Below are 25,934 nucleotides of genomic sequence, written 5' to 3' on the forward strand. Positions count from 1 at the left end.
AATGGGCTATACAGGCCAGTGGACTGGATATGGATATTCTAATCCATGCCATAGAGCAATTCTACAACATCCGAGAAATGTGGTTCGGCTAAGGGTATGACTGCAATGGATCACAACAGTTGTTAACACTTCAGCTGCACATCTAAATTTCATACCAGGCACACAAGAACTGTCGCCAGTCAGAGAGGTTCTGCATCAATGCACAATCGCCCTTGTTCCGTATTCCCAGGTGTAAATAGCAACCAATTCTGGAACGACGAAAAAGACTACTAAACCGACACAATTGCACTTCTAATTCCTTTGATATTTAAAGTGACAATTCCCTATTTCAACATAACGAATAAACCGGGGTACCTATTTTGCATAAAAAAGCGTCGATTAAACCTAAAAATCACATTCACGGATAAGAAACAGAAAACCATTTAAACCCATGAAGCATCAATGTCGAACATGGGTTACCAGTTTTGAATTGGTGCCTGTAAAAAGGTGCAGGGCTCAGCAGCACCGGTCCTAAGCTCAGCACTCGGCGAGGTATAATAATTGATACGTATATGGTGGTATTATTATACAAATACAAACATGTTTCTGGAATATAAACATCTCTTCTGCTGAAGATATATTATTGCTAGCAATTCTTCGTCATAATTTGGGTCCAATGCAATTCAAATGGTAGGCGTGATCATCGAAGTAGGAGACGGAGATTTGGATCGGGCGCTAAAAGTGTCCAATTGAAAGCAGCAGCGACCAAGTGAGTCACGGGGTAACATTCACTCGTGTATGTTGAGAATTGGGGCAATTCAGCACCCACACGTGGCTCTTGTTGGAGGTTTGACGTTTCTGCTGTTGGATGGCAACCTGTTAATGATAGAACTGTATTCCGTAACGCCATATAACTTAGAAAATCTCGAAGAATTTCTACACTTTGGTGGGAAAATTCAAAGTTTGGCTTACGTTATACTTTCATAAAATTATACCGCACAGAAGGCCAGTCGGCCCATTGAGCCCGTGGTGACTCTGCTATTCAGTTATTTTTTTTTCCCCCATACTCACTTTTTTTTTCTTTTTTCAGCTGTTTATGTACTTCCCTTTTAAAAACCATTATGGATTCTGCCGATATAAGTGTTTCTGGTGAGAAATTCCATGTCCTCTCTGCCCTCTGCAATAAAAACCATATCCTAACCTCTCCCTTTGTGTTTTCAGTAACTATCGTAAATGTCCTCTGGTTGTTGACCAGTAGAAGTAGGTTTTCCCCCCCTATTTACCTTATTAAAGCTGTAAATTTTGAACATTTCTATCAATTCTCCTTAACTGCCTCTGTCTAATGAAAAAGCCCGTTTTTCTAACCTCTCTCACACCTGTAGCCTTTACCCCTTATATCATTTTAGTGGCTCTCCTCTGCACGCTCGCGGTAGCCTTGATTTCTTTCCTAAAGTGTAGTGTTTAAACCTGGATACAATATTCTAACTGGCCTAACCAATGATTTGTATAGGTTTAGCATTGCCTCTACTTTTGTGCGTATGCCCCTGTTTATGAAACCTAGGATTCTATATGTTAAAAAAAAATCTTTGCCAACTTGTCCTCAAACTTTTAAATGTTTATGTATTGTAAGTGTTTATAAAGCTGAACCTGTAAATCTCACTGCTTTTAAAGTTGCACCATTTAGTGTTTATTGGTTGTGTTTTATTGGTTAACTTGTGTATTTGAGACACATGTTTGAAGTAAATCTTTCTCCGGAGTGGAGCTATCCTCTGATTCATGACCCCATAAAATTAATGTTATAATGACTAAACATTGTAGTGATTAGTTGGCTAACCTCTATTAGAAACCTTGTTTTCCATAATTGAGAGTCAGCGCATTAAAGGCAAGCGGTACTGAAGAGCAGTGGTAATTATAGAAACATATGAGCTGACCACAGCATGCCTTGAACAAAATAAGAAAGTGTTGTTTGTTGTTAAAATAATTCAAATTTTAATTCATCTTTGTCTGATCCATGTAACTGAAGCAAATTGTGTAGTGCAACTGAAGCCCACCAGGGCAGTACTCCCATTCATAATCTTTTATATATTGCTTCTAATTCAGAAAGGCAGAAATGCTATTTGCCAGTCAAGCCTTGAATCACAGATCCTTTGATCAGTTCAAGAGCTGCTTCATTTGGAGACTGTCTAACCAATAACTTTCAGTGGCCATTTCTAAAGGTTGGGCTCGGCTGCCAGCTCTATGGAGATATTAGCTGAGTCTATTCTGTAGGAAAGTGCCCAGGATTAGGTCTCTGTGCTTTTTTAAAATTTGTTTTCTTTTTCCCTGCCCCAAAGTTCCTGATATTAACTGACTATGTGATCAGCATTATTCTGGAACACCAGCTTTAAAATGACACTGAAGAACAGTTGGTTGGTGTGTCACCTGTGGGTGAGTCTTCTGCTGTTGAAGTGGCATCGTTTCTTTTTTTTAAAATTTCACTACACAATTTGTTTCCGATTCAGAGGAAGATAGTCGGAAAGATGTTGCAGGTAATATTTGTTGAAGTATTGGGGATGGAGTGGGATAAAGGATGATTTGGATTTAGTAAGAAAGAAAGAAAGACTTGTATTTATATATCACAGGACATCCCAAAGCACTTTACAGCCAATTAAGTACTTTTGAAGTGTAATCACTGTTAGTAGTGTTGGGAGGTGATCTAGATGTCGGAGAACACAAAGGGATGTTGAAGTGTAGGAATATTGGCTTACTGAAATGAGGTTCTAGAGTATATAAATGGTGGGAAAAGATGTTGGGCTGTAGTAGAATAGTGGTCTTTAGGTTTGAGAGAATGGGAATGGTGATGTGCTATTGGAGTCTGGTGGGTGGGAACAGTGGGAGGAGAGTTGCTGGTATGTGGTCTAGCCACATCCGCAGCTGTGACCAGGGCTGGGGTATAAGATGTTTTAGGTGCTTCCTGCACTTTAGGTCTGGGTAAAAATGCTGCAATATTTAAAAGAACTTCAAGCTGGTTCCCCAGTCATGGTTGTTATCGTGGTAATAGAAGGTAGGCAATGGATGGAAAGGTGTCATCACTTGGAGTTGGTGCTATGAGACAGGAGGGAGTGAAGGGAAAGCTCTGGAGTGTTATGGGAGGAGCAGGGTTGAGAATGAAGGCTTTAACCTCTCAATTCCCTCCTTATCTCAGAAGTTTAAAAAAAATAATGGGCCTCTTGTTCAAAGCTCAAACCGTGCTCACACTACACTATGAAGTTTGCATTAGAGGCTTCCCCAATACTGTATTATAAATAAGATTGGGAGCGATTACAGGCCTGTCATAAAATATGAAGCAAGAAAACTGTGGAGACATGGGGCAAATAGCTTAATCTGTGTTTTTTCCCCTCTCGCCTGCCATTTTTCCTTTCTGGTCAGGAAGTCAATCTGGCTGCCAATCCAAGATGTAGTGTTCTTACTGACGTCCTCCTTCCATGTTCATGTAATTGCATTTCAAATTGTGAGACAATTATGACACATATATATACCCACATATTTTTCATAAGACTAGAGGCTAGTGAGATTAAAAGCTGACCTGATTTACATCTGTAATGTGTGTGCTGGGGGTAATAAAAACCCCAGGTGGAAGAGTGCCCCCTGCGCCGCCCCCCCCCCCACTCCCAACCCTACAAATAAAATGCAAGTTAAGAGTATCTTGTAACCTATGCCTGTACATATTGGCCATGGCACCATGGGTGGCTCAGCTGTACAGGGCGGGAGGGGGAAGTTCTGGCGGAGGTGGGAGCTGTACAAGTCGCAGGGAGGTTTGCTAGTGCTTTTGGGGAGGGGGATGGGAACCTGAGCGTAGATTCAGAAGGGAGAAAAGTAAAGCTGGAAATGGAAAGCAGAAAATTACTAAGTGAGTTTGGAAGGCAGAGGAAACAAAGGCTAGAAAATAGTGGGGGGTGGGGTTGGCAGTGCTTATAATATGGTATATACTTCAATGCAAAGAGTCTAGTGAATAAGGCAGATGTGCTGAGGGCACAGATAGACATGTGGAAGTATGATACCATAGCTATTACTGAAACATGGTTGAAAGAAGGGCAGGAATAGCAGCTCAACATTCCTGGTTACAGGGTTTTCAGACAAGATAGAGAGGGGGATAAAAAAGGCGGGTGGGGGGGGGGTGCGTTGCAATATTGGTTAAGAAACAGTTACAGCCATCAGAAGGGCTGGTATGTTAGAAGGATCATCAAATGAGGCCATATTGGTTGAACTGAAGAACAAAAAAGGGGCAGTCACACTGCTGGGAGTGTACTATAGACTCCCAAATAGTCAGGGGGAGATAGAAGAGCAAATATGTAGGTATTGTAGTTAAGGAGGAAGAGTATGAAATATTAGATGAGATAAACATAGTGAGAGAGGAAATATTAAAGGGTTTAGCATCTTTGAAAATAGGTAAATCGTCAGGCTCGGATGAAATGTATCCCAGGCTGTTAAGAGAAGCAAGGGGGAAATAACAGAGGCTCTGACCATCATTTGCCAATCCTCTCTGGCTACAGGTGTGGTGCCAGAGGACAGACTGATAACGTTGTACCATTGTTTAAAAAAGGAAAAAGGGATAGACAAGTAATTTACAGGCCAGTCAGCCTTACCTCAGCAAATTATTGGAAAAAATTCTGAGTGACTGTATTAATCGTCATTTATTAAGGCACGGATTAATCAAGGACAGTCAGCATGGATTTGTAAAGGGAAGGTCGTATCGGGCTAACTTGATTGAAGTTTTTGAGGCGGTTACAAGGAGAGTCGATGAGGGTAGCGCGATTTATGCAGTCTACAAGGCCTTTGACAAGGTCAGACTGGTCAGAAAAGTAAAAGCCCATGGGATCCAAGGGAAAGTGGCAAGTTGGATCCAAAATTAGCTCAGTGGCAGGAAGCATAGGGTAATGGTCGACGTGTGTTTTTATGACTGGAAGGTTGTTTCCAGTTGGGTTCCACAGGGCTCAGTACTATGTCCCTTGTGGTATATATCAATGATTTAGATTTTAATGTAGGAGCCGTGATTAAGAAGTTCACAAACTTGGCCGTGTAGTTGATGGTGAGGAAGAAAGCTGTAAACTGCAGGGAGGTATCAATGGACTGGTGGGTGGGCAGAAAAGTGGCAAATTGAATTAAATCTGGAGAAGTGTGAGGTAATGCATTTGGAGAGGGCTAAAAAGGCAAGGAAATACATAATAAATGGTAGGATACTGAGAAGTGTAGAGGAACAGAGGGCCCTTGGAGTGCATGTCCACAGATTCCTGAAGGTAGCAGGACAGGTAGATAAGGTGGCTAAGAAGGCATACAGGATACTTTCCTTTGTTAGCCGAGGCATAGAATACAAGAGCAGGGAGGTTATGCTTGAACTGTATAAAACACTAGTTAGGCCACAGCTCGAGTAATGTGTACAATTCTGGTCATCACATTACAGAAAAGATGTAATTGCACTGGAGAGGATACAGAGGAGATTTACGAGGATGTTGCCAGGACTGGAGAAGTTTAGCTATGAGGAAAGATTGGATAGGCTGGGGCTGCTTTCTTTGGAACAGAGGAGGCTGAGGGGAGACTTGATTGAGGTGTATAAAGTTATGAGGAGCCTAGATAGAGTGGATAGGAAGGACCTATTTCCCCTAGCAAAGAGAAAGAAAGCAGAGAGGTAAATAACCAGGGGGCATAGATTTAAAGTAATTGGTAGAAGGATTAGAGGACAGTTGAAGAGGACTTTTTTCACCCAGAGGTGGGTGGTGGTCTGGAACTCACTGCCTGAAAGGGTGGTAGAGGCAAAAACCCTCATCGCATTTAAAAAGTACTTGGATGTGCACTTGAAGTGTCATAACCTGCAAGGCTACAGACCAGGAGCTGGAAAGTGCGATTAGGCTGGATAGCTCTTTTTCGCCCGGCACAGACACAATGTGCCATAAATTTCTATGATTCTAAATTGAGCACTGACTCACATCATTACCAGGTAACTGTCCAATTGTTTTTTAAAGGAATGTCAACTGCTTCTGCTGAGTGCCATTCATAGTCTACTGTAGAGAAAACATTTGTTTTCATTTGAAATTACTGATTTTGTGCATGTATCCTTTATCCCATTGAAATGGGAAATTGCTTTTTGGGACAATATTCTGTGAAACAGTTATATATGATTTAAAGCAAGAATTTTTGCTCTTCTAGGTGAATTCTTTCAAGTCTGCTCGAGGACTTTTGAGGAGCTTGCAGAATTGCCATTTTATGAGACGGATATTAAGGAACTATTTGAAGGTGAGGTTTGAAAGGACTCCACTAATGTATGATTCAACTGAATAGTTGAATTTTTTAAATAATTATGTTTAAGATTTTTACCTGTTATTGGTGATGATGACTTAAAATATTAAAGCAGGGAAGCACTGGGTCAATAACCTGCACAATTGATGTCTTGAAGGAGGGGAAAAAGAGGCAAGCAGAAGGCTCTAGGTCAATAATTTTGCCACATCCATTTCTCATCATAATCACCTGGCAAGAGATGCAATTTTATTTTCCCGTTGGAAGAGTTGGTCTTTTTTAATTTTTTCGCTCATCATCCTGTAAAATTCTAGCTTTTATACAGTAGCCTAGCAGCAATCTAAGGAAGGCAGATTTTGCAGAGAATGTATTTCACATGGAGGAGACCATCCATTGTGTCGTGTGACACTACCACCATGCGGAGTGGGATAGATTAAGAACAGATTTAGCAGCTCAAAATTTGGCATCCATGAGGTGCTTTGGGCCATCAACAGCAGCAGAACTGTATACCACCATAATCTGTAACCTCATGGCCCGGCATATCCCTCGCTCCTGCATTACCATCAAGCCAGATGACCAACCCGGGTTCAATGAGGAGTGTAGAAAAGCTTGCTGGGAGCAGCATCAGGCATAACTAAAAATGAGGTGTCAACCTGATGAAACTACAACACAGGACTACATGCTTGCTAAATAACAAAAGCTGTACGCATAATTAAAGCTAAGCGATTCCACAACCAGTTGCTCAAGTCAAAGCTCTGTAGCTCTGCTATATCCAGTCGTGAATGGTGGTAGACAATTAAGCACCTGGCTGCACAGATAGTGGATTCAATGCCTACCTTGAAGAAGTTCTGCTCTTCTCTTCGATGGGATCTCCGTTTGGCTCTTCAACCCTGTTTATCTTCATTACTTTCAGTTTCCCTTCTCGTGTTTGATCAGGTATCGTTTTGAATACCTCTTAATGTCTCTTCTCTTTTGTTCTCTCCCAGCCTGGCCTCTTAATCTATTTCATTTCCTGTGCTTCTTTAATCTTGACAAAGGGTTTTCACCCGAAACGTTGACTCTATTTTCTCTCCACGGATGTTGCCTGGCCTGCTGAGTTTTTCCAGCATTTTCTGTTGTTATAGTGGATTCATTGGTTGGCTGCAGAGATATTGGATCCATTGGTTTTGATCTTCCAAAATTTCCTAGCTTCTATAATGGTCCCAGCAGATTGGAAGGTATCAAATATAACCTCGCTATTCAATAAAGGAGGGAGAGAGAAAACAGGAAACTATAGGCCAGTTAGCCTGACATCAGTTGTTGGGGAAAATGCTGAAATCCATTATTAAGGAAGTGTTACTAGGGCACTTAGAAAATCATAATATGATTAGGCAGAGTCAACACGGCTTTATGAAAGGGAAATTGTGTTTAAAAAATTTATTTGCGTTTTTTGAGGATGTAACTATCGGGGTAGATAAAGGGGAACCAGTGGATGTAGTATATTTGGATTTTCAAAAAGCATTCGATAAGGTGCCACATAAAAGATTGTTACGCAAGATAAGGGCTCATGGGGTTGTGGGTAATATATTGGCATAGAGGATTGGTTAATGGACAGAAAACAGAGTAGGGATAAATGGATCATTTTCAGGTTGGCAGGCTGTAACTAGTGGGATGCCGCAAGGATCAGTGCTTGGGCCGCAGCTATTTACAATTTATATTATTGACCTTGATAAAGGGACCAAATGTCGTGTATCCAAGTTTTCTGATGATACAAAGCTAGGTGGGAAAATAAGCTGTGAAGAGGACACAAAGAGCCTGTAAAGGGATATGGACAGGTTAAGTAAGTGAGCAATAAGGTGGTAGATTGAGTATAATGTGGGAAACTGAGGTTATTCACTTTGGTAAGAAGAATAGAAAAACAGAATATTTTTTAAATGGTGAGAAACTATTAAATGTTGATGTTCAGAGAGATTTGGGCATCCCCGTACAGGAAACAGAGAGTTAGCATGCAATTCGGAAGGTAAATGGCATGTTGGCTTTTATCTCAAGGAGGTTTGAGTACATAAGAATATAAGAAATAGAAGCAGGAGTATGCCCTTTGAGCCTGCTCCACCATTCAATATGGTCATGTCTGATCTTCTACCTCATCTCCACATTCCTGCACTATTCCCATATCCCGTGATTCCCTTAATATTCAAAAATCTATCAATCTCTGTCTTGAATATACTCAACGACTGAGCCTCCACAGCCCTCTGGGGTAGAGAATTCCAAAGATTCACCACCCTTTGAGTGAAGAAATTTCTCCTCATCTCAGTCCTAATTGGCCGACCCCTTATTCTGAGACTGCGACCCCTGGTTCTGGACTCCCGAGCCTGGGGAAATATCTACCCTGTCAAGCCCTGTAAGAATTTTGTATGTTTCAATGAGATCACCTCTCATTCTTCTAAACCCTAGAGAATATGGGCCTAGTCTACTCAATCTCTCATCATAGGACAATCTCCCCATCCCAGGAACTAGTCTAGTGAACCTTCGTTGCACCCCATCTGTGGTAAGTATACCCTTCCTTGGGTAAGGAGACCAAAACTGTACACGATACTCCAGATGTGGTCTCACCAGAGCCCTATATAATTGCAGTAAGATATCTTTACATACCATTTGCTTTCTTAATTGCTTGCTGTACCTGCATATTAACTTTCAGTGATTCGTGTACATGACACCCAGGTCCCTCTGAACACCAACATTTCCCAATCTCTCACCATTTAAAAAATACTCTGCTTTTCTATTTTTCCTACCAAAGTGGATAACGTCACATGTCTCCACATTATATTCCATTTGCCATGTTCTTTCCCACTCACTTAGCCTGTCTATATCCCCTTGAAGCCTCCTTGCATCCTCCTCACAACTTACATTCCCACCCAGCTTTGTATCATCAGCAAACTTGGATATATTACATTTGGTCCCCTCATCCAAATCATTGATGTAGATTGTGAATAGCTGAGGCCCAAGCACTGATCCCAACAGTTACAGCCTGCCAACCCGAAAATGACTCGTTTATTCCTATTCTCTGTTTTCTCTCCGTTAACCAATCCTCAATCCATGCTAGTATATTACCCCCAATCCCATGAGCCCTAATTTTTTTTTAATAACCTCTTGTGTGGCACCTTATTGAATGCCTTCTGAAATTCCAAATACACCACATCTACTGGTTCACCTTATCTATTCTGTTAGTTACAACCTCAAAAAACTCGTAACAGATTCGTCAAACATGATTTCCTTTTCATAAATTCGTGATGACTCTGCCCAATCCTATTACTATTTTCTAAGTGCCCTGTTACCATGTCGTAATAATCGATTCTAACATTTTTTCTACTACTGATGTCAGGCTAACTGGTCTGTAGTTCCCCGTTTTCTCTCTTCCCTCCTTTCTTAAATAGCGGGGTTACATTTGCTACCTTCCAATCCGCGGGAACCATTCTCGAATCTATGGAATTTTGGAAAATAACAACCAATGCATCCTCTAGCTCTATAGCCACCTCTTTCAAAACCCTAGGATGTAGGTCATCAGGTCCAGGGGATTTATCGGCTTTCAGTCCCATTAATTTTTCCAGTACTTTTTTTTTTACTAATACTAATTTCTTTCAATTCCTCATTCTTGCTAGACCAATGGTTCTCCACTATTTCCGTGAGGCTGTTTGTGTCTTCTTCCTTGAAGACAGACACACAAGTTCTCTGCCATTTCCTTATTCCCCAATATAATCTCTTCCTTTTTATATACCTATAGAAGCTTTTGCAGTCTGTTTTTATGATTCTTGCTAGTTTACTCTATTTTCCCTTTCTTTATCAATTTCTTGGTCCTCCTTTGCTGAATTTTAAAATTCTCCCAATCCTCAGGCTTACTACTCTTTTTGGCAATATTATAAGCTTCTTCCTTTGATCTAATACTATCTTTTTAACTTCTCTTGTTAGCCACAGTTGGACCACTTTTCCTGTGGGGGTTATTGTGCCTTAAAGGAATGTATATTTGTTGTAAATTATGTATTAATTCTTTAAATGCTAGCCATTGCTTGTCTACCGTCATACCTTTTAATGTCGTTTCCCAATCTACCTTAGCCACGTAGTTTGCTTTGTTTAGATTTAAGACCCTAGTTTCAGATTTAACTAAATCACTTTCAAACTCAATATAAAATTCTATCATATTATGGTCACTCTTCCCTAAAGGCCCCTTTACTACAAGGTTATTAATGAACCCTTTCTCATTGCACAATACTAGATCTAAAATAGCTTGTTCCCTCAACGTACTGACCCAGTAAACTGTCTTGCATACATTCCAGGAATTTGTCCTCCACACTATTACTGCAATTTTGGTTTGCCCAGTCTATATGTAGATTAAAGTCCCCCATGATTACTGTATTACCCTTGTTACATGCGCCTCTAATTTCCTTATTTATACTCTGCCCTACATTACAACTACTATTTGGGGGCCTGTAAACAACTCCCACTAATATTTTCTGCCCCTTGCTGTTTCTTGGCTCCACCTAAACGGATTCTACTTCTTGATTTTCGGAGCCAAGATCCTTTCTCTCTACTGTCTTTATCCTATCCTTTATTATCAGGACTACATCTCCTCCTTTTCCATTTTGCCTATCTCTTCTAAAAATTAAATACCCTGGAATATTTAGTTCCCAACCTTGGCCACTTTGCAACCACATCTTCATATTGGCTATTAGATCAAACCTGTTAATTTCTATCTGCGCTATTCATCTATTTTGTTGCGAATGCTTCGCGCATTCAGATTGAGTAGATTGGGCCTATACACTCGAGTTTAGAAGAATGAGGGGTGATCTCATTGAAACATAAAAGATTCTGAAGGTGATTGACAGGGTAGAGGCTGAGATGTTGTTTTTGCTGGCTGGAGAGTCTAGAACTAGGAAGCATAGTCTCAGGATAAGGGGTTGGCCATTTAAGACTGAGAAGAGGAGGAATTTCTTCGCTCGGTTGTGAATCTTTGGAATTCTTTACCGCAAAGGGTTGTGGATGCTGAATAGTTGAGTATATTCAAGGTTGAGAGCAATAGATTTTTGGACTCTAGGAGAATCTGGGGACATGGAGATTGGGCGGGGATGTAGAGTTGAGGTCGATGATCAGCCATGATCTTATTGAATGATGGAGCAGGCTCGAGGGGTCGTATGGCATGCTCCTGCTCCTAATTCTTGTGTTCCTTTTTTCTAACGGGAGGAGGAAACTCTATGAACATCTCCATCCTCAATTATGGTGGAGTCCAACTTGAGTCCAGAAGACAAGGCTGAAGTGTTTGCAACCATCATGACCCAGAATTGTCAAATGGATGATCCTTCTCAGCCTTCTCCTGTGGCCTCCACCATCACAGATACCAGTCTCCAGCCAATTCTATTCAATCCACATGGTGTCAAGAAATGGCTGAGTCCAGTGGACTCAGCCAAGGCTATGGGTCCTGACAACATCTTGGCTGTAGTACTGAAGATCTGTGCTCCAGAACTGGCCACACCCCTAGACAAGCTGCTCCAGTAAAGCTGCAACACTGGTATGTACCTGACGATGTGAAAGATTGCCCAGGTATGTCCTGTCCATAATAAACAGGACAAATTCAATCCGGCCAATTACCGCCCCATTGGCCCACCTTTAATCATCAGCAAAGTGATGGAAGGAGTCACCAATAGTGCTATTAAGCTGCACTTGCTCACCAATAACCTGCTCAGTTTGGTTTTGCCAGGACCATTCTGCTCCAGACCTCATTACAACCTTGGTTCAAACATGGACATGAACTAAATTCCAGAGGTTAGGTGTGAGTGACTGTCCTTGCAATCAAGGCAATATTCAACTGAATGAGACCTAGTTAACCTGAAGTCAATGGGGAGCAACGGAGGAAATTCTCAAGTAGCTGGAATCATACTTGTCACAAAGGAAGATAGTTGTGGTTGTTGGGGGTCAATCATCTCCGCCCCAGGACGTCGCTGCAGGAGTTCCTCAGGGCAACATCCCAAGACCAATTATCTTCAGCTGCTTCATCACTGACCTTTCCTCCATCATGAGGTCAGAAGTGAGGCTCTTTGGTGATGATTACAGTGTTCACCTCCCTTTGCAATTCCTCAGATAATGAAGTAGTCTGTGCCTGCATGCAGCAAGACCTGGACAACATCCAGGATTAGGCTGATAAACAGCAAGTAACAGTGTTAAGATGATTTCAACAGGTTGGCATATATATGTCTTTTGATTAGTGATTCAAGTAGGGCTTTTATCTCACACCCATTTTACTATAATTACTGTAAAATACTTCATTTTTCATACATGGTGTGTGCAGTCAGTCTTACTGCTGATTGTGATTTAAGACCAGAAGGTATGCGACCTCCTTTGACTCATAATGCAGTATTGAGGGTTTTTTTCAGCAGTATATTTCTGATAAATAAAATAAAAACTGTTGGTTTCTTTTGTCCATGATTTGGCATTAACCATCAGTCTACTCTCAATCATCAGCAAAGTGATGGAAGGTGTCGTCGACAGTGCTATCAAGCGGCATTTACTCAGCAATAACCTGCTATCTGACGCCCAGTTTGGGTTCCGCCAGGGCCACTCAGCTCCTGACCTCATTACAGCCTTGGTCCAAACATGGACAAAAGAGCTGAACTCAGGAGGTGAGGTGAGAGTGACTGCCCTTGACATCAAGGCAGCATTTGATCGAGTGTGGCATCAAGGAGCCCTAGCAAAACTGAAGTCAATGGGAATCAAGGGGAAAACTCTCCATTGGTTGGAATCATACCTAGCACAAAGGAAGTTGGCTGTGGTTGTTGGAGGTCATTCATCTCAATCACATGACATCACTGCAGGAGTTCCTCAGGGCAGTGTCCTAGGCCCAACCATCTTCAGCTGTTTCATCAATGACCTTCCCTCCACCATAAGGTCAGAAGTGGGGATGTTCGCTGATGATTGCACACTGTTCAGCACCATTCGAGACTCGTCAGATACTGACGCAGTCCGTGTCCATATGCAGCAAGACCTGGACAACATTCAGACTTGGGCTGACAAGTGGCAAGTAACATTCGCACCACACAAGTGCCAGGCAATGACCATCTCCAACAAGCGAGACTCTAACCATCTCCCCTTGCAATTCAATGGCATTACCATCACTGAATCCCCCACTATCAATATCCTGGGGGTTACCATTGATCAGAAACTGAACTGGACCAGTCATATAAATACTGTGGCTACAAGAGCAGGCCAGAGGCTGGGAATTCTGCGGCGAGTGTCTCACCTCCTGACTCCCCAAAGCCTTTCCACCATCTACAAGGCACAAGTCAGGAGTGTGATGGAACACTCTCCACTTGCCTGGATGAGTGCAGCTCCAACAACACTCAAGAAGCTCGACACCATTCAGGATAAAGCAGCCCGCTTGATTGGCACTCCATCCACCTTCAACATTCACTTCCTCCACCACCGGCGCACTGTGGCTGCAGTGTGTACCATCTACAAGATGCACTGCAGCAACTCGCCAAAGCTCCTTCAACAGCACCTTCCAAACCCGCGACCTCTACCACTTAGAAGGACAAGGGCAGCAGACGCATGGGAACATCACCACCTACAAGTTCCCCTCCAAGCCACACACCATCCTGACTTGGACCTGTATCGCCGTTCCTTCACTGTCGCTGGGCCAAAATCCTGGAACTCCCTTCCTAACAGCATTGTGGGTGTACCTACACTGTTGTGTATGTACCTTTAAGAGAATAACTGGTCTCAGACTGCAGTACCGGCAGTGACCACCCCTGTATAAAAGGCGCTAGTGAGCCTCTGTTGTTTCAGTTTCACTATTGACTTCCAGCAGTAAAGACTTGTTTTGTTCAGCTCCTGCTGTCCGTGTCTCAATCATTCACGGACGTAATACTGGCGACGAGCAGATACGAACCTACCTACAGTCTGCACCACCTCCTGGGATCCATTCCTACAGCGAAGTGAGCAGAGGTCGAGGCCAGAAAGAAAAAGAAAAAAAGTAAGAAGCAGTAGAAACGGGCGTCGACCGTGGACATCCGCCCCGTGTTAGCGGAGTTGAAGATTGCTGGAGAAGCTGTCGGAAGCGGGGCCTGGTTCCTGTCGACGGTGCTTCAGCTAATCTGTCTGGTGGCAGGTAGTGCACTGATCCTTCCTGGGCTGCGGCGGTCGCGAACTCGAGTGGGTGGTTTGCAACGGGGCCGAGCAGCGTTGTCGGGAAGAAGAGAGAGAGAGGGTGGAGCACACAGGGCGCGGCCGGTGCTACGAAGCCGGGCTGCGTATAGACCCGCGAAGAGGGAGGCAAGAGTCCCACAGGGTTGTTCCACGACGGGAAAATAATAAAAAAAGAAATATTAAACACGCAAGAAACCGCGAGGAGCTGCAGGTTGCAACGGGAACCGCGGAAAGCAGCGCTAGCAACAGCGGGGAAGAAGGCAAAGCGCGGGAGGCGCCATTTTGTTAAATCTGGGAAGAAGGCAAAGCGCGGGAGGCGCCATTTTAGATTTGCAAGATGCCGAAGAGTGGCTGTATCACTGCTTTTGATACAATAGAGGACTGGACCACGTATGTGGAAAGAGTCAAGGTATATTTTGAGGCAAACGAAATAGCTGAGGAGAAAAAGGCATCGATATTGCTAAATTTAATGGGCGCTAGAACATACAGCCTATTGCGGGACCTGATTACTCCAGCCAAACCGAAGGCGAAGAGTTTTAACGAAATTGTTGCTGTCCTACAGGAACACCTAAACCCTGCACCGCTGTTGATAGCAGAAAGATTTAAATTCCACAGGAGAACTCGGCGTAAAGATGAGAGCAATGCTGAGTACCTTACGGAACTATGCAAGCTATCAAAGCACTGCCAGTTCGGAGAAGGACTGGCAGATACCCTATGGGACAAATTTGTCTGTGGACTCCTGAGTGAAGGAACACAGAAGAAGTTACTATCAGAGAAAGAGCTGACGCTAGATAAGGCTTTTAGCGTGGCAGTATCGTATGAAGCAGCAGCCAGGGGAGCTGCAGAAATTCAACAAAAGCCACAGGAATACGGCACCCACGAAATGACACGGGGATTTGCAAAATGTTATCGCTGCAGCAGAACTAACCATGACCAGAAGGACTGCTGGTCCAAAGACAAAATATGCAGGCAATGCGGGAAGATGGGACACATTGCACGAGTTTGCAGGTCTGGGAAGAAGACCAGCGACAACAAAAAGGCTACTAAGGAACCGTACAAGAAAGTACAAAAGATGACGGGCAGTAGTTCCAAAGACCAGATGAGCGATGGTGAATCCGGGAACAGGAGACTAAGCTGTCTCAAACTTCACAATGTAATCGCAAAAGAGGATCACTGAACCATTTGGGTCACCCTCACGATAGCAGGGTCCCAAGTTAAAATGGAATTGGATACAGGATCAGCGCTAACCGTAATGAATCGACGAGACTACGAGCGGCTATTTTCACACATACCCTTGAGAGAGACATCCATCATCTTGACGACGTATACGGGGCAAAAAGTATACCCCAGAGGAAAAATAAGGGTGCCTGTCGAATACAACGGCAAGAAAATACGGAAATTGTATCTCTACATACTGCCAAATGGTGGACCACCGTTATTGGGACGGGAATGGATCAGGAAGATAAACTTAGATTGGCACTCCATTCATGCAATGACGGTGGACGGTAAAAAAGATGAAGACGTCACTCCTGGACGATTGTCAACAATCTTAGCTAACGCCAAAGAGGTATTTCAACAAGAACTGGGCACGCTTAAAGGCGTAACCGCCTCGATAAAAATAGAAGAGAATGCAATTCCCAAGTTTTTCAAAGCAAGACCGGTACCATATGCAATTCGCCCAGCCGTCGAGGCAGAGCTGGAGAAGGCAGGCATGTTGTCTAAGGTCGACTGGAGCGAGTGGGCGACACCCATCGTTCCTGTCATGAAGAAAACGTTAAGCAATAAGTCCGGGGAGCCAAGGAAGATTCGCATCTGTGGGGATTTCAAGGTGACGGTGAACCCAGTCCTTCACACAGTACAATATCCTCTTCCAAGGATAGAAGACATCTTCACCTCACTGTCTGGAGGGAAGCGTTTTACAAACATTGACCTAGCACAAGCATATTTGCAGACGGAGGTTGAAGAATCCTCTAGGAAGTATCTCACGATAAACACTCACAAAGGTCTTTACCAGTATCATCGATTGGTATTCGGAGTAGCATCGGCTCCGGCGATATGGCAAAGAGCGATGGAACAAGTCCTGCAAGGGATTCCGGGGACTCAGTGTTACTTGGACGACATCCTTGTAACAGGTGAAGATGACAGTGAACACCTTAACAACCTAGAACAGGTGCTCACTAGACTACGGGAACATGGGCTGCGAGCCAACCACCCCAAGTGCGAGTTTTTTAAGAAACAGATATCGTATTGTGGCCACGTGATTGATGAAGAGGGGTTACATAAGTCCCCTGACAAAATTGAAGTGGTTGTTAAGGCCCCAGCGCCTGAAAATGTGTCGCAACTGAGGTTATTCCTCGGATTGGTGAATTACTATCATAAGTTTTTGCTGAATTTGTCGACAATTCTGCACCCGCTGAACGCCCTGCTACGAACAGGGGTAGCATGGAAATGGAGCAATGATTGTAAGCGGGCTTTCCAGAAGAGTAAGGACTTAATCACTTCAAGGGAAGTATTGGCTCACTACAACCCAGCACTGCCGACCAGACTGGCGTGTGATGCATCTCCCTACGGCATTGGGGCGGTACTGTCACATAAATTCCTTGCTGGTTTAGAGAGGCTGATAGCTTTTGCGTCACGCTCGTTAACTTCTGCCGAGCGTAACTACGCTCAGATTGACAGAGAGGCCCTCAGCCTAGTGTGGGGGGTGAAGAAGTCCAATCACTACCTGCACGGTCAAAAATTTACTCTACTAACCGATCATCAACCTCTTGTCTCCATTTTCAACCCTAAGAAGGGCGTACCGATAATGACAGCACAACGGCTGCAGAGGCGGTCCCTTTTCCTAGGGGCACACCAATATGACATCGAGTACAAAGGAACTAAACAGCATGGAAATGCTGATGGATTGTCACGCCTACCGTTGCCGACGGTGGAAGCAGAAGACCTTGCAGTGGATCCAATGGAGTTATTCCACTCGACCATAGTCGAATGTCTCCCTGTGACGAATGCAAACATAGAAAAGGAAACACGGAATGACCCGACACTATCACGGGTCTATGATTTAACGGTGAAGGGATGGCCAGCACATGGCGAACCACTGCTGCTAGCATTCTCGCCGAGAAGAGAACAGCTGTCAGTGTGCAGAGGAACCTTGATGTGTGGATCCAGAGTAGTAATTCCACCTAAGTTGACGGATAGAGTGCTCAATGAGCTTCATGAGGGTCATCTGGGTGGGGTAAAAATGAAGAGCTTAGCCAGAGCGTTTGTGTGGTGGCCGGGAATCGATAGAGAAATCGAAGAGATGACCAAGAGCTGTGCAGGATGCCAGAAGGTCCAAAACGCCCCACCACAAGCTCCTCTGCATCCATGGGAGTGGCCCTCATCTCCATGGCAAAGGGTGCACATTGATTTTGCTGGTCCCTTCATGGACTCGATGTTTTTAATTGCGGTGGATGCACATTCAAAGTGGCCAGAGGTAATAAAAATGTCCTGAACCACCACGGAAAAAACTATCACAGTTTTACGAACCATATTCGCCCGGAATGGGCTGCCTGAACAGATTTGCTCTGACAATGGACCACAGTTTGTGTCTGAAGAGTTCCGGAGGTTCTTAAAGAACAATGGCGTTAAGCATTACACATCTGCCCCATATCATCCAGCCACTAATGGATTGGCCGAGAGGTTTGTCCAAACATTCAAGAAGGCTATCAAGGCAATGTGTAATGAAGATATACCCCTACAACACAAGGTGGACAACTTCTTGTTTGCCTACCGGAATGCGGCACATGCGGTTACCAACCAAACTCCAGCCATGATGTTCTTCAATCGAAGACTACGATGATGCTTGGATTTGGTTAAGCCAAACGTCCGACGAGATGTGGAGAACAGGCAGTTTCAGAATATGAATGAAAGGCTGACCAGGAGTTTTAAGATAGGTCAACCAGTTTTGGCCTGGGACTACCGCACTGAGAAATGGCAGCCAGGAATGACTTGTACACGGCAAGGACCTCTCATGTATACCGTGGACATTGGAGAGAGCATTGTAAGATGCCATGCTGACCAGATTCTAGAGTCACTGGAAAACGTCAACTCCACACCACGATCTGGTACACCTGGTAATGAAATCGACGTACCAATTGCAGCTACCGCAGAACCGGTAATATTGGAAGCAGATGAACCAAACAATGACATTGATCCCGACTCAACATTGCCAGAAGAACCTGATACCCCAAAGAGGCGTTATCCAGACAGAATCAGGGAGCCTTCTCAAAGACTGAACTTATAATTGCTTAAACTTAACCCATGTATCTAGCAACCGTAATTGTGATTGTAATTAGTTATCATTTAGTTGTTAAATGAATGTTATGTACTGTTTATCTAAAAGGGGAGGAATTGTTGTGTATGTACCTTTAAGAGAATAACTGGTCTCAGACTGCAGTACCGGCAGTGACCACCCCTGTATAAAAGGCGCTAGTGAGCCTCTGTTTCAGTTTCACTATTGACTTCCAGCAGTAAAGACTTGTTTTGTTCAGCTCCTGCTGTCCGTGTCTCAATCATTCACGGACGTAATATACACCATATGGACTGCAGCGGTTCAAGAAGGCGGCTCACCACCATCTTCTCAAGGGCAATTAGGGATGGGCACTAAATGCAGGCCTAGCAAGCCAGCGACGCCCACATCCCATCAATGAATAAAAAAATTAAATAAATAACGACCCAGATTTTGCGGTCAGCGGCGAAGTGATGGTACTCGCCGCTGACCTCTAAGAAAGTTGCTCTCAAACTTTTAGTGGGTTCTATGGCATGGATTTCACCTTTCCCGGCATTGAGTTAATTCTGACGCCATCTATAGGGGGTCTCTGGCATCCAGCAGCTAAGCAGCCAATCACATGGAAGAATTCTCAGACCGCAAACCAGGATGTAACAAGCCGGTTTTATCGTCACTTTTTATAATTTTACAGAAAGCAAACTGAAGAATGGGACATACACATGAGATTAAGCTAAAAGCTGAAATATCATAAACTTAAAAAAAAAAACTAAAAATTATTTTTTATTTTAAAAGACCTATGGAATCCAGAAATTTGACATTCCACAAATTAGTTTTATAGGACCAGAGAGGTTGTTCAGCAATAATTATGACTTAGTACACCGTTAAAAACCCAGTTACACCTCATTCAACAAGGCTTAACTTTTTCAAGGGATTTTACAGTGAGAATAGAGTGTAAAAAGTGAAGTTCACATCAAATCAGTGATTTTAATTGATTTCCATCTGCGAGGACTGCAACAGCACACCCTGTGGAGAAGCAGGATATCACTTTCAGCAACTTCAGGATTTCTGTGTTTAACTGCGCATGTGCACACTCCAGAAGTTGCTGTCAGTTTTACAGAGTAATGATGGCGAGCATTGACAGTTTCACTGTCATTACAACTGCAAATTCCGGCCCATTAATAAATGATTTAATTGTATTTGGTGAATTAAGGGAAAACAAAATGTCGAACAATTTATAAATGTTGCTTGGAAATTTGACATTTTCAAATTATTGTCTTAGTGTAGAAGATTGATCAGATAAAAATGTCTTTGTAATTTGTTTTCATTTAGATCACGACCAAGCGAGTTCACAGAGAAGTCACAAAACACGACGTCCAAAGCGAAAATATAACCTGAGCCACAAAATGGGAGAAAAAAGTCTTGCGGCTGGGGAAAGAAGAAGGGAGCCACCAAACTATTTTGTATCAATACCTGTGACCAATCAGCAGGTATAACTGAACAGTTAAAGATTTACGCTTGTGTCTAATCTGTTTAATGGAGTTTGGAATTTGTTCGGTGTTTGAGACCACACGTCTGTTGCTTAGATTATGCAACACTTCTGTCACAGTCAGCAGCAAACTTGAATTGCTTTATGGTTTCTGCAGGTAGCCTTAATTACTTTTACTCTTTTTTGGATAGTACAGTAAATTCCTTCACTCCCCCTCAGGGTCACATATTAACTGGCAGTGAAAGTCTACTGATAGGTTGTTGGCTAATTATTGCCCTTTGCTTTCCCCCATGCAGTGCAACCTCTTTTTTTCTCTCGTATCAGCAATACAATCAGCCTCCACCACCAGTGTACCGTGCTGCAGTGTGCACCATCTACAAGATGCACTGAAGCAACTTGCTAAGGCTTCTTCGGCAGTACCTCCCAAACCCACGACCGTTTCCAGCTAGAAGGACAAGGGCAGCAGGCGCATGGGAACACCACCACATCCAAGTTCCCCTCCAAGTCACACACCATCCTGACTTGGAAAAAAATCGCCAATCCTTCATTGTCGCTGGGTCAAAATCCTGGAACTCCCTCCCTAACCGCACTGTTGGGAGTACCTTCACTACACGGACTGCAGCAGTTCAAGAAGGCGGCTCGCCACCACCTTTTCAAGGGCAACTAGGGATGGGAAATAAATGCTGGCCTTGCCTGCGACGCCCAGATCCCATAAACGAATAAAAAAAAATATAGCTGAGATTAGGAACTCAATGGTGTAGGGTGGGGAAGTTCTGTTATTAGGGTCTCGCCATTCTGTTACTGCTAAGTTCACTTAATTTAGTGATTGAAGATGTCGGCTGCATTTTTCACCAGTTATTGGAGCACATCTCCGATGGAGTGGGACTTTTGTCTGTGCCACAGATGCCCCTGAATATGGTTGTATCTGGCCTCAGGGCCTTTTACATAAGGGAGGCAGCCTTCCTGACCTCTGCTGGGGAGTTGGACCAGTATGGGGTGGAGAGTTGTTGCAGCAGACTCCAGCATAAGAATCCAATGACAAAGAAGTTGTCTGATTTAAAAAAAAAAAAAAATAATAATAATTCTGGCCTTTTTAGATTAAAAAAAAAAAAGGTTTAATTAACGGTGCCTGTGCATGGCCACAATCTGAGATCATTTGCACAAGCCCCCCTTCAGTTCTTGTCCTGAGGCCTCCTTTGCTGATGTCTGAACACTGGAGAAAGGGGTCTAATGGGCATACGTGAAACACCGTGGAACTGGTACTTCCCTGCTTTGCAAATATTTACCACACATCTGTCCACATGGGTGGGTGCACTTCCCTGTTGGGGCCAGCCAACATAAAGCCCCAGGGAGATAGGGACACAGCGAAGAGCTTCCAACTTGCTTTCTGCCTCTGACCACTCCAGATCGATTGAAACATTGGGATAGGATGGTAGGTGGTGGTGGTGTTGGAGGGTGGGAAAGGAATGCCCAGCCTGTAAACTCAACCACACGAAAATAACAATGCTTTATTTTAGAAGTAAATGTGAATTATTTGAGTAACTTCCACACGTACTAGTTGACTCGGTGACTATCTAAAATTGTGAAATATCTACCTCTTTTGTGCGAATGTAGTGGACTGAAGTTCACTTAACTGATGGCATCTATTTGACAATGGAATGTAGTTAATCTTAAACTTCTTTTTCTCCAGTAAGACCAAGTATAAAGAGAGCTGTAATCATTGGACAGATCCTAGGTATGAGATTCAGCTTTATACCTGAGGCACTGTTTCATGCCAAAGACAAACATTTAAAAACCGCAAGGTGTGTCCATTGCGTGGGCAAGTCGTGAAGGCCTCTTTGCTGTAATCTGAGTACTTTGTCCTGTTACCGCTGATACAGCAGCTGAGTAATGTTTTTCCATTATCAACAACCAAGTCATATCTCCAGATAGCTAGAGAAGTGTACAGGTAGTGGGGAAACCAGTAAGCAGTGCTCTATACATTCTTGTGTAGCACCGAAGATCCCCAGCAAAATGGGTTTGTGAAAAACCTTCCAATGCTCACAGTCATACTTGGAACAGAGGAAGATGGTTGCGGTTGCACAGTTAAACAGATATATCAGTGAAAAGTTTCTGTTGACTTGCATTCATACTTGTGCCTCTTATGTTGCTCGTATATGAGTATTGCATCCATTGCCCCATCTGTGGATAAGTACCCCATACCCAGGTCACCTCTGCTCTTAAACCAGTTGCTGGGAGACATCCTTACAATTTGGGTCAGCATGGTAGCATATCTGGTTGTAACCTATGATTTTCCCTTTCATGACTGTCTTGTCTAAATGTTAAATGCTTGAGTTGCTGTATAGTTTATACGTGACGTGCAGAATGGTGATGAAATGTGACTCCATGTTTGAACGCTTCTAGTTAGGTTTCCGCCCTGCCGCAGTATTGAAACGGCCCTGATCAAAGTCACAAATTACATCCTATGTGACTGTGACCATGGTAAACTATCCCTTCACATCCTTCTCAACTTGTCTGTAGCATATGATATGGTTGACCACACCATCCTCCTCCAATGCCTCTCCTCCGTTGTCCAGCTGGGTGAGACAGCCCTTGCCCGATTCCATTCCTATCTATCCAGTTGTAGCCAAATAATCTCCAGCAATGGTTTCTCTTCCTGCTCCTGCACTGTTAGCTCTGGAGTCCCTCAAGGATCTATCCTTGGCCCCCTCCTAATATACTTTGGGGAAGAGCCAACTCGAATTCTATGTAACTGTGTCTGCATTTCAATAGTCGTAGAAGTGTGCGTGGAAAATTAACAATTGGATGTGTAGTTCTGTTGTTCACTCAACTATGCCTTTTAAACAAAGGTGACTTAGGACCTGTTTAAACTGAAAACTGTTGACATCACCTGAGTTCGAGACATTGTAATTGCAGCAGTGGATGAGATGGAACGACCTTGGCTGTTCTATGAACTTTATACTGTATTACAAGTGTTTTCCTTGCTTAGATCAATTAGGAAATGTGAGGATGCCATTCAATCACCACATAGCCAGTATAGACATTCAAACATACAAATTTATTTAAACAGAGATTAATTGTTTAATTCAAAGGACCAATGTAAAAGTTGTATCTATTTTTTGTATGCAATCTGGTGTGAGATGGATTTCTAATTTCTCCAAGTTAAATACTATTTTCCCTTTTTAACACAGATCTTGGACAAAATTGAGGATGTCCAGGAGCTAGTGGTAACCAAAGAACCCAAATTGCTTCGTGCTGTGATTCCTGCGGGAAGGATGCATTTGACCATCATTGTTGCTCACCTAAATACTCCAGCTGAAGTAGAGAAGTAAGTAGTATGACCTGATGTGGTGGAGTTCAAGGGCACTGAGTTCCCCCCCCCCCAATCTTAATTCTAACAGGAATTCTGTCATATTTGGATATTTAAAATTATCGTAATATTTACTAAAGGTCTAGGATAATCATTTCACTTTCAAACATTTTATTATGCAACTGAACCATACAAACCCAAGTTTCACGTGTTAAAACCAACAACTACTATGGTTTTAAAAATGCTATCTATTTTGTAATTGCATCCCTACCACTGTTGCTAATTATGTAATTTTTAATGCTTTTCTAATATTAATTGCTCTGCCGCTTAAGTTAATGAGACTGACTCTCTCTGTTGCATTCAAACCAATATGAGAATTTTACTCTTTCCAGCACTGAACTGAAAGGAGAGGCTACCCATGCATGCCTGTTGTAACTGGCATTTATTGGCCCAGAAATTCGGGTCGGGGGCTTCCCGCGGGTGTAAGCCCCCGACCTGCACTTGCCTTGTGCGCCGGCCGTTGAGCTGTGAGCCCCTGTGGAATTCCGATCCGGGGCCTGGTCCAGCTGCCGGCGCACAGTGCTTTCATATCCCAGGGGCGCAGTTAGTTTGATGCGTCCCCTGGGATCACGTGGGCCATGGGGAGCCAATCGGAGCAGGGAATGCTCCATTCTTAAGATTGACAGGAAGACCTGTCAAAAGTTATAAATACTACGGCCTCAAAACAGCACTAAATCTTCAAATAATTTTTTTTTTAAATCACATTTTTAAATAAACTATAAATTACATGAAATAACTATTTTAAACAATAATTTAAAATTTTGAAAAAATTCATTTTATTTTCTAATGGGGCTAAAAATAAACTTACCTTGCTTTAAAGTATTTAAAAATAATAAACTGGTGGAAAAAATGTTTTAATTTTAATTAATTCACCACTTACCTTGTAAAAGCAGGCCTTATGCCTGCTTTTTACATGTCTAACGTCTGGAGACTTACCCTCCCGGGAAAACCTGCAAAAAAACTGAAGTTCGATGCGCACGCGCAGCCTCTACTGCGCACACATTCGACCTCTGAACCTCTTCGTTCAGGGGAACGGAAGTGCCGGTTTCCCGCGCATGCGCAGTGCATGCAGGAAACTAGCGCTTCCATTGGGCTTACGGGTGAGTACCTCGTGCGTACTCACCCGTGGAGACCCGAATTTCTGGACCATTATGTCCTTTGCTTTTCAATATTTGTAAAGATTGCCTCTTCTAAATGTATACAATTGTATTCTATTGATTATTAATCTTTAAGAGCCCTTTCCTTTTCAAGAAGCTTATATTGTCATTTCTTTCACCCACAAGTGATTAACCTGTGCTTTGTGGCATCGAGGAAGGCACTTAATCAATCTTGTCTCATTTTGATTCCTAAAAGAATATAAAGTACAGAGTTCTGGCATTGAAGGATGATCATAGCTTTAGATTAGAGGTTTAAAAAATGCTGTCTCGGAAAGGATACTCCTTCATTTAACTGGAAACCTAGAATGGTGAACTGCAGGTCATAAATAAAAGTGTGCTGTAAAATACTGACTAATTATGTATCATAGAATCATAGAGTAGTACAGCACAGAAGGAGGCCATTTGACTCATCGCGTCTGTGCCGGCTCTTTCCCCATATCCCTGCAATTTTTTCTCCTTCAATTCCCTTTGCAAGGCCACCATTGAATCTGTATCCACTGTAGAAATGGGGGGGGGGGGTTGTGGGGTTATTATCTCTGGCCAGTCAGAAGTATCTGAGCTGCTCCAGAGCCCCGTGTAGTTTCAAATCGCTCCCCTTTTCTGGTTCTGACCGCCAGACTTATTTCAGTAGTGATATAGACAAAACGAGACTCATGGTTGGGTGCAAAGAAGACCAGTATTTATTGAAATAAATTGAAAATAATCAATACAGCACACCTTTCCTTACTGCAGCGTACCTTTCCTTACTACAGCGCACCTTTGCTTACTACAGCACACCTTTGCTTAGTACAGCACTCTTTTGCTTAATACAGCATGGCTTTACTTAATAGGGGAGGAGAAAGCGGACACATCAAGGGAAAATTGACTAAAATTACAATTTAACAAAAATTCCCCTTAATTCCCACCCCTAATACCTATCTAGGTTGCCTTGTAATGGGCCAGAAAGTTTTATGCTCACCAGTGAACGCCTGCTCCGTGCCCTTGCGGTCTCCGATTCTTCACCGCCCCGAAGTGGAGATACCCCAGTAATTCAAAAGTAACTGCTGGTATTCCACTCCTTTGGGCGGGCTGTTGAGTTGTTCTTCTTGCAGGCAGAGCACGGAGGCGAGGTGCCAGAGAGAGAGAGAAATGGCTTCCTGAGAGGCTATCTATATACCCCAATTGGGAGCCGTAATCTTCGCGCCCAAATCTGGATGTATCTGGGCTATACAAAAAGGAATCGATCTGTCCCCA

At 43.2% G+C, this 25,934-nt stretch overlaps 1 protein-coding gene across 1 annotated transcript in view; it reads left to right on the forward strand.

Annotated features, from left to right (window-relative positions):
* Positions 1-212: 212 nt before the first annotated feature.
* Positions 213-25,934, forward strand: part of LOC147115026 (A-kinase anchor protein 7-like) — a 92,920-nt gene continuing 67,198 nt past the window's right edge. Inside the window, exons 1-4 of the mRNA XM_085993269.1 lie at positions 213-1,128; positions 6,163-6,249; positions 20,018-20,175; positions 23,366-23,502. Coding sequence (XP_085849395.1) covers positions 1,101-1,128; positions 6,163-6,249; positions 20,018-20,175; positions 23,366-23,502 — 410 coding nt within the window. The 5' untranslated portion in view covers positions 213-1,100. The remainder of the gene's footprint in view (positions 1,129-6,162; positions 6,250-20,017; positions 20,176-23,365; positions 23,503-25,934) is intronic.

This window comes from Somniosus microcephalus, chromosome 7 (assembly GCF_052327205.1).
Source record: "Somniosus microcephalus isolate GS21.2 chromosome 7, FLI_Smic_1.0, whole genome shotgun sequence".
NCBI classification, from domain to species: domain Eukaryota; kingdom Metazoa; phylum Chordata; class Chondrichthyes; order Squaliformes; family Somniosidae; genus Somniosus; species Somniosus microcephalus.